At 50.1% G+C, this 9,628-nt stretch overlaps 1 protein-coding gene across 1 annotated transcript; it reads right to left on the bottom strand.

Annotated features, from left to right (window-relative positions):
- Window positions 1-1,129: 1,129 nt before the first annotated feature.
- LOC136459042 (gibberellin 2-beta-dioxygenase 3-like) lies at window positions 1,130-3,330 on the bottom strand. The gene is made up of 3 exons (XM_066458944.1): window positions 2,784-3,330; window positions 2,341-2,689; window positions 1,130-1,952 (listed from the first exon to the last, which is right to left on the bottom strand). Exons 1-3 carry the CDS (start codon window positions 3,176-3,178, stop codon window positions 1,713-1,715), a joined length of 984 nt encoding a protein of 327 aa, XP_066315041.1. The 5' UTR covers window positions 3,179-3,330; the 3' UTR covers window positions 1,130-1,712.
- Window positions 3,331-9,628: the final 6,298 nt, after the last annotated feature.

Below are 9,628 nucleotides of genomic sequence, written 5' to 3'. Positions count from 1 at the left end.
AATTAGAAAAAAAATCCTGAAATAAAACAACTAGTAAAATTGTCCTATACTATCAAATTACTTTAAATTTGATTAGATTTATAGAAAAGAATCAATATTTATGACATCATATTAGTATCTCTAGGTACACCATAAAATGTATTTTTATAATATGTTTGTTTGGTGTCATAATGCTGTCAGTTTTGAAAATTTGGTCAAACTTAACATAGCCTTACTTATGGTAATTCAAAGAGCAGGGGCTTAGTATCATCTTGGGAGTAACTGCTTCATGCTTCATGGTAATTTAGGGTCTGATTGGTTTGCGACCAAAACTTGCCATGCCAAAGATTTGGCAAGCCAAAGCTAGGTAAAAAAATTATCATGGATTTGGCAAGTCAAATGTGAGAGGTTGACAAGTTTTAGTAGCCAACCAAATAATAGCCAAAATCATGACGTGCCGAATCTTTGGTTTGATAAATTCTGGGCACCAACCAATTAGGCTCTTACTGCCAAAGACAACATGACAATACATATGAGGCATGCGGATCCAACTCCTTTGATACAGGTAATATTGGAGGAGCGGTGCTCATTGCTGGATTGATCCGCATATGCTCGCACAATTATGTTGTACGTAGTGAAGGACTGTTTGGTTGGAAACCTCCCAAGCAAAGAGCTGGCCAAGCAGCAAACGAACGTCTGGACATCAACCAAACAGGTTCTTAGATGCCTGGGTTAGACAGCTCTCCAAGCCATCGATTGCAGGCGTACGGCCACTGGATCGACGTGCCTAGATGAGCGCCCTCAGGCCACGCAGGGAACCAGCGACGAAGCCAGCGGGGGTCTACCCGTGCTCCAGCCCCCCCTACGGCTATGATTTACATGGAGCCCGGGCTTAGCCCGGGCTACCACCTTGAGGAGAAAGAAGAAGGCAAGGAGAGGCTGGAGGAATAAGAAGAGGAAGTCAGCCCTGGCTTCGTCGATTCCTGGCTTCGTCGCTGCAGGGAACCAAACAAGAAGGGAGCCGGCCGGCCCTTTCAATAAAGGCGTCCAATGAATACAGAGATCTTGCCATCAAGTGCATTTAAACGGCCAAAAAGTGCGCTAGGAAGTCCAGTGCCCGAAAGCGATCGCTCGACAGAGACTCAAGGAATGGCCGTGGATCAGTGGATGATGGAACAATGGCAGGTCGAGCAAGAGGTAAACAGGAGGTCCACATAGGCACACACGCAAACCTCCATTTACAAGACAATACATACACGCGAATTGATGCTTAAAAACACACACACACACACACACACACACACACAAACTAGAAAAGCAAAGCAGAAGCAAGCTAACGTGGGAAGCTAGCGAGCCAGAGAGGAAGGATCGTCCCTTCGCTGCCATGCTATTTTGGTTAACGCTAACTACCGGCGGCGGCTCATCGCCCGTCCGGCTCCAGCATACCAAAATAGGCAAGTAACCCCACCGCACGCCCCAAAACAGGCCATTAGCAGCTTGCGGAAACCCTGCACCCACCACAAAAATCTAGCTACTGGAGTAGTCGCCGTTCCCCAAGCTGTACACATCATGTCATCATCGTCTTTACCTTCTTCTTCGCCATCATTTAATTTCTTGCAAGTAGTAACTCGCTCGTCTTCGTTCGTTCGTCATGGTTGCCTGTTGTCGTCCTGTAAAGCTGGTGTGTGCTTGACCGGCCGGGCCGCCCTGCTAGCTAGCTCGCTAGCTAGATGCTACGCTTCAAACTGGGCCAGCCTGTTGTCGCCGAGCCTCGTCTTGTACGCGGCCTTCTTGTACTCGCCCCACGTGAACTCCTTGTACAGGCTCTCCTCGCCCTCCGCCAGCAGCTCCGGCAGCGGCACGATCCGCTGCTCCAGCGGCGGTCCCGCGAAGTAGATGAAGGAAACCCTAGACTTGAGGCTGTTGGTCACCACCCGGTGCTTCACGCTCTTGAACCTCCCGTTGGTCAGCACCTGCACACAAAGCCAGCACGCACCGCACCACTGTGAGACATGCAGTGCACATCAAGGTGTGTTGCTCTGCAGCTATCTAACGCGTCGTCCTTGCCGTCGTGTGGCGTGGTTCACTTGATTATTTTAATGCTATCTAATGCGTGATGACTGATGAGTTGACTGGCCACCCGGCCGGCCGGCATTCCGTGTGTGGCCTTCTCAGTTTGACTTGTTCACGAAAGCGCGCACTAGATTTTTAATAGCATGCAGATGCAGGCAGAATCTAGCAGCTAGCTTTGCTGGTGCAGCACTGTAGAAGAAAGGCGGATACAAAAACACACTCGAGCGCGGCCGGGCCACAAAATAAAAGAAATCGGTGTCACGTCACGTGCCAAATTAAAACGCCCACCTGCAACGAGTCGCCGACGTTAACGAAGAAGGCGTCGCGGTCGGAGGGCACGGAGACCCACTGCGCGCCGTCGCGGAGCGCGATCTGCAGGCCGGACGTGCCGTTGGAGCGCAGCACGGAGATGAGCTGCGGGTCGGTGTGCTCGCCGAAGCCGGTGGCGCTGCAGCCCAGGCCCTGCAGCGCGGGGCAGGGCGGGTAGTGGTTCACGCGGAACACCTGGTCGCTGCCGGCGCCGGCCACCATCGAGCTCAGCGCGTCCGCGTCCGCAATGCCCAGGCCCTCCGCCATCGCCTCCAGCACACGCACCGCCACCTTCCGCACCGCCGCGACGTACTCGTTCAGCGCGCTTCTGCAGGAACAGCAAGCAGCGGTCAATCAATTGGCTGGCATGGCGACACAGAAATACACGAGAAGACAACAAGACACTCGTATAGTATACTCACCGGAAGGCGGCGGTCCAGGGGACGGGGCAGGCGTCGGAGAGCGACGCGGAGTCGACGGCGAGGAGGAGGTACTCGAGCCACCCCATGTCGCCATTGGGCCCGATCCGCTTGCTGCCGTACCCGAACGGGTACGCCGGGCCGGCCCGGTCCTTGTCGGCCTGCGCCTGCGCGAAGAACCTGACGGCCTCGGACTCGGCCCTGCCCATGGTGGCCGCGGGCACGCCGTGGTTGACGACCTTGAAGAAGCCGAAGCGCTCGCAGGCGTCGACGATCGCCCGCGCCGCGCCGGGGCTGGACAGGTCGACGACCGGCACGCCCGAGAAGGTGTCCCTGGGGCCCGGGGACCGCAGGAGCGGGATCTGGTCGACGACAGGCGGGTTGGCGAGCACCACCATGGCTGTCTGGCCTGGCCTGGCCTGTACTCTACGGCGGGCGAGCGAGGCGGATGAACAGGGGAGGTCGAAACAGGGCAAGCACGCTGAGAACAGGGGAGGTGGAGTCGAGGTGGTGGTGTGCGTGTGTACTACGGCTGCTGCAGCAAGTGCATGTGGGGGAGAAGTGGGAGGGCTCGTGGGGGCGTATATATAGATCATCGGCCTGATGAGGCCTGAGCCGGGGACGCGCCCCGTCCGGGCCCCGGGGCGAAGCGAAGCGAAGCGAGAAGGGACGCGGTGGCACCTCGCTGCCGTGCCGAGATCGATGGGCCCCAGCTGACAGGGAGACGAAAAGGATGCATCGGGGGTGGGATCGCTTTGGGTGCATGGTGCCGATGGCGCCAGGGCAGTCGGGGCCCGGGCCGCGACGTGTCCGGACGCGATCCACCGGTGGCAGACCGGCCGGCTGCGCTGCATGCATGGCTCAACGGGAGACGCATACGAGGTGATCGCATCGCACGCCGGCCAAATGGCCAATAGCTAGCCGTATCCCCACGGCGCCCGGCCGTAGCTCCCAGTCCCCTTCCTTCCGTTAACCACGCCGGCACCGGGACCGCCGGCCAGGCCAGTGGCCGCTGATCTGATCAGGGCCAGACATGAGCGGATCAGATAAAGAGTGCGGTGCGTACGTGAGACAGTGAAGATGATGTTCGGTTAGGGACGACCTAAGATGAGATGAACCTGCCCTTGATCCGGTATCCTTTCTTGGCAGGTCGGTGACTCGGTTCAATAACTGCCATGCCTGGGTCCGAACGGCACCGGCCGTGATGCTGTCAGGCTTTTCCTTCCTCACGCCCCGCTCCCGTGTCTCGCTAAATTATTCTCCCGCGAAACCAGAGATCGGCGTTGAAGGCAGCCCGCCCCGGGAATTAGGCGGCAGTGTCGTCGGAAAAAGGCGGTTATGTGTGGTGGCTCTCCGGCTCGATCGGTCTCCATCCAGCCACAGTACGTGCTCCGTTAGTCCATGCTCGACACTCCATAGGCCGTCCATGCTGTGTAGGCATGCCGGTCATGCGTAGGGGTCGTCTGTGACGCTCTGAAGCAGATAATACTAAACCTTGGGCGAGTGATAAGATCAGAGCAGGTGAACACAAGGTTAAGACTAGTGATAAGATCAGAGCAGGTGAAACAAGGTTAGAGTAGTTCTTTCTCCCCTAGAATAGATTTTTTTTAATTTTTAACATCTTTTGTAAACTAATTTTAAATCTAACGTTGTTTATTTTTTTTTTCAAAACTAACACTTTTGGCCGCGCCTATATTTCTGACGCGGCGAAACGCCTGTGCCGCGCCATGCATGGTGGCGCGGTGAAAGAGATGACGTGGCGACGACCGGGGCGCTGACCGGTGACGTGGCATGGTCTGCCACGCCACCGATCTTGGCACGGCAGTGACGTGCCCTGGTCGGTGGCGCGGCAGAGCCGGCTAAATATTGCCCGCGAGCCGCCCTCCCTCTGTCTGCCTTAACGCGGTGGACGACTTCCGCGCCGCGCCCTCCCGCCACTCTCAAGTGTTGTCGGCGTCCGGCCCTCCGTTGCCGTCTCCCTCCCTCATCGGCCTCGTTCAAGGTAATGACACACTTTTTATTTTCGTTTGAATGGTGGATTGAAATATTATGAATGTGAGTTAAGGTTAGGAGGAAAATTATGTTTGGGAATTATGGGCTATGGTTTGAAGGAAGATATTAGTTTGATTTTGTCAATGTTAACATTAATTATTTAGTTAGAAGTATGTTTACCATGTATATTTTTGTTGCTATAAGTGTTGGTTATATTATTTGAGTTGCAATACAAATGATTATATTTTACATTATTTTGCCTTTGTTTTGATTGATGTTTAATTTGAACCGTTTTATTAGATGAAAGACATGTTTCGGGAGCAGTTATGGCGAAAACGGGGTCGTCCTAGAGAATTGTACCCCGACGAGTCTAGCAAAGATGCCCCCGTCCCTCCTGACCTCCCTGTCCCTAACTATGACTGTGGTCGTCCGGCCGACATGTTTCAATCGAGATATCTAGACACAGCGGCTCGTTGCTTCTACACATGCAGTCGTTTTAATATAAGTAATTATTTTCGTATGTTTTTTCTTCATTTGTATTACTAGGTTACTAATATTTTATTGAAATTTTGTTGTGTAGGCCCATGATAGGTGCTTTTTCTTTAAGTGGATCGACGGTGCAGACAAGTTTGACCCCAGGTACCTTTTTTCGACGATTAGTGGAGAGGGCGACATCCACGAGAACACTTCGAGCGGTGGGTTCCACCTCCCCCTAACCCTCCTCCAATGACGGCTAAAGAGAAGCACTTAGCCACAGTTAGACGACTCGAGGAACCTCCTCTGTGCGATTGCAGAGATCGAGCTATGATAAATCCTGAGAATACGTTGTAGTTTGTGTGTCCAAACAAGCATGAAGAAGTGCAAAGTGTATGTGTTGAAATGTTGAGCTATACATGTTCATGTACTATTGTCACCTTATTTAGATGTTTTTAATGGTGAAGTGTCGTTTCAAGGAGTGGTTGTATGGTCCTAAGAACCAATGGCCGGAAGAACCGCCGAAGGTTAAGGAAAAGAAGAAATAAAGGGTAATTTATAAAGTACCTCTTGTCATGTTCGAATATGGTGTTAAATCCAACTATGGCCTAGTCCCTTCAGAGCTTGGAATAGGCCATTATTGCGGCCATATGGTTGACTATGATGAGGTTGGTTATTGGTGTTGAAAACCTAAAATTGTATTTTCTGGATTTTTTGAAGAATTATAATATAATTTTTCATTTGAACAGAGCACTAGAAAATACAAGTGGGAATCTTATGATGGTCAAGATAAGTTCTTGGATGACTTGAAGGGGATGCAAGTAATTGCACGGAAGAGGGGATATGGACGTGACTATGTCGACCACTTTGTTAAACTGCGAAAGAAGAACATGCGTGAGTTTGCTAGAAAGAGCGGTATTCGTAACCCGATCGATGTCAGCCTTAAGAAATGGGGGTCGAAGAGACGGAGGGCATTAGAGGAGGATAGGGCAAGGAAGACTGCAATGGAGGAGGAAACAGTACAGATGCAGGTCTTGAACAACCATGTTGTTGCATTGTGTGCAAGTCAGCCATTGGAAGCCTTCTTACTTTCGTTGCCTGCTTTTAAATGTACTATAATCGCGTTGATAACTTGTTGTATTTTATACATGAAGGGATTGAATACAGCAGGGACCATGCCGCTGAGGTGGCCCGTGCAAGTTATGTGGAAAACAAGTTACATGAGCACAAAACCCGAGCCGGTCGCAGCGTTCTCTGTCCGATTGTGTTGGACAATGAGGGGGACGAGGATGAGGACGACATTGCTAGGTTGAGCGATCTCATCGCTTTAGCGGAGGTGGGTTTACAGGTGGAGAAGGATGAGGATGACACTAGTATACTGAGCGAGCTCATCGCTCTAGCAGAGGTGGGTTTGAAGGCGGAGGAGGATGAGGAAGCGTTCTTCTCTCAAGCCACAGAGGCCGCAGATGAAGCGGAGGCCGCTTACTACAGGCGATAGGTAGATCAGGGCAATGCGGGTGATCCTAGCCACATGAGCGAGGAGAAAGAGAAGGCGTTCTTGTCTCAGGCCGCTTACTACAGACGAAAGGTAGATCAAGGCAATGCAGGTGACCCTAGCGTCAGTAACAGGGTTATGGTAGAGGATTGGTACTCGGACGGCGAGTTGCTTACTTAGTATGTTTCTGACTGAGGGTTTTTTATTGCGCCGTCTTTTAGTTTCATGCTTTATTAATGATCAATGTAGGTATATACTAGAACTTTCATTGTGTTGTCTTGTTTTCTATTTGAACTATTGATGTATTGTACCCATGTATCATGTACTCGGATTACCCATGGTCGATCTTAAGTGATCCCATCCGTTTGTCACCCTCCGACCCATCCGTTTGTCGCTCTCCGATGCATCCAAGTTTTTTTAATAATATCGAATGTGTTGAGAATTTCTAAAACAAACAAAATCAAGTGAAATTATTTCGAATACGGTTGGCTGACATATATATCTTGCATGTTTCCCACGTATTTTAAAATAGTAGCGTGTAATTTATGTTATTAGCATCAGATCAATGTAAAATAACAATAATGTTATCACTTTACTCCAACATTCTTTTTTCATGAGTCATGTTTGGCACGCAACCCTAAGTCTAGGTTCTGCCGCGCCATAGCCCACGGCGCGGCACTGACACGCCAAGGCCCACGACATGACAGGACCTAGATGTAGATAGAAGCCGACCAACCTCAATTGCAATTGAACGGGAGCTGCTGTCGGTGTTGTAAACAACTACAAGTGTTGCCGCAACGCATTGAAACCAATATGAAGCAAATAAATGGAGTCCGTGCGCAAATTGATAAGTTGCCACATAACATTTACATTGGTTCATGAGTCTACAAGTTTTGAACGATAATATTAGTTCGACATAAGTTCAACATAACCAACTAAGTCCCAGGTGGTGTGCATGCGGGGCCTCAAAGGAGGCAAGGGCACCTCTGCGTTGGTGTCAGTCAAGAAGTGTGCTCAGTGTGGGTCGTCGTACTCCACCTCAAGAAGGGGGTACAACTGGTGCTGCGTGGGAGGGGCCATCCTGTTACAAATTGATAAACAAAGGGTTAGTGTATTCAAATTAACATTATATAGCATTGCAAAATTTGAACTACTTGTTATGCAATACGAACACAATGTGAAAGCACATGTATATATTCAAAGTAACATTAACATACATATTAAACAACTTCACTAGGAAAATAAGCAATTTCTATGTATGGACCTGCTGCCCTCGTCTTCTTTGCCTGCTAGCCTTATGACCAGGGTCTTTGCAAACAGAGCAAAGATTCCTGCCATGGGTCTCATTGAAGTCTTCCCCTTCGTACATCTCTTCGCCATACCCTCTCATAGCATCCATACCCCCTTGAGTCGCTTCTTCTTCCTCCTACCCTTCCCTACCTTCATTAGATCTAGAAGCGGCACGTAGTCATAACCATTATAAGGTGGCCACTGTGTCGGGTTAAGGTATGGCTCAAAGCTCATCTCCCAAATACTAACGGTGTTCGAACGGAGATACAAGGGTGACATATATGGCAGATCCTCATAGTTGTACCCGCGAACCCTGCAGGTCATGATCATATGAGAGCAAGGGGCATGCATGATCTGAGGGACATTGTAACTACACTCTACCTTTTCAAGATCAACTCGGTAGTTTCGTCCACCATAACGTTCACCGCCCAAGCTTGTGACACCCTTGCCCTGTACACTAAAGGTATGGCGGTGGGGTCCATACGGCTCGGTGCTGTGCTGCTTGGCCAATTCCTCAGCCTCCTTCAAATGTTCTGCTCCGGCCTTTCCAAAATGCCCCTGCTCAGCTATATTCCTCTGCGTAAGTTCTCACCTCTTAACAAAATATTCGTTGCACTTATGAAAGGAGAACTCAACAATTCCAGACACAGGCAACGATCGAACTCCAGTGAATACACGGTTGAAGGACTCCGAGGAGTTAGTGGTCATGATGCCATACCAGAAACCTCCCTCGTCATATGCTAACGCCCACTGAGCCTTCTGTTCCATCTGTGCCTCTAACCGGGCCTTTCCCGCTTCATTTAGCATCTTATCTAGTTCTCTCTTTGTCTCCTTAAACTGGTGCTCTGTACGTAAACAACATAGAGCCTTTACCATGTCACATATCTCCTGCTTCCTCTAACACCACCAGAAATTAGCACTTGTACACATAGAAGCCGCATGAACTGTGACCACGATTCATTGTTCTCTCCCTCTGCCAAAGCAAAAGCCATGGGTACTATCTGGTCCTTAGGATCAACAGCAGCAACCATCATCAAGGTGCCCCTGTACTTTTATGTCAGGAAAGTGCCATCAACAAGTACGACTGGCCGATAAAACTAGAATGCATGTTCCGTTTGTGTGAACGACCAGAACACACGATAGAGGACATACCTCAACGGGTCTCAAAAATACATCCCTCTGGTGTCCACAAACCATTTCAAGCCAGGGTTGTAGCAATGCATTGCACATAAGATGCGGGGCACCCTATTGTACGCTTCCTCCCAACTACCCTGTCGAATCACTAGGGCAATTTGCTTAGCGCGCCAAGCCTTTCCGTACTTCACATCGTACTTAACGAATCCAGATATGGACTGTTGTAAAGAAGACACCGAAATGTCGTTATTGTCATCAATGAGCCCCAATATACGACGGGCAAGGTAACGTGCAGTGAGCTGATGATGATTTTCATGCCCCCCCTATTTGTTAGGCAATTGTGGGGTTTGACAACTTTACTTATCCTCCACTTGCCATCACTCTGTCTCTTTCGTGCATTTCACCTCCACATACAACCGTTTTTGCATATCACGTGGTACCTTAACTCCTGGTCCGAATGAGT

Source organism: Miscanthus floridulus, chromosome 6, assembly GCF_019320115.1.
Source record: "Miscanthus floridulus cultivar M001 chromosome 6, ASM1932011v1, whole genome shotgun sequence".
Classification (NCBI taxonomy): domain Eukaryota; kingdom Viridiplantae; phylum Streptophyta; class Magnoliopsida; order Poales; family Poaceae; genus Miscanthus; species Miscanthus floridulus.
Note: the sequence above shows the minus strand (reverse complement) of the source record. Positions and strands in the feature narration are given on the sequence as shown.

What these genes read in the sequence shown, in the direction of transcription:
- LOC136459042 (XM_066458944.1), bottom strand. Translation starts at nt 3,178, where the DNA reads ATGGTGGTGCTCGCCAACCCGCCTGTCGTCGACCAGATCCCGCTCCTG. An exon ending in CCCTGGACCGCCGCCTTCCG is followed by an intron (nt 2,690 to 2,783) that starts GTGAGTATACTA and finishes CTGTTCCTGCAG; the next exon opens with AAGCGCGCTGAACGAGTACG. An exon ending in ACGTCGGCGACTCGTTGCAG is followed by an intron (nt 1,953 to 2,340) that starts GTGGGCGTTTTA and finishes CTTTGTGTGCAG; the next exon opens with GTGCTGACCAACGGGAGGTT.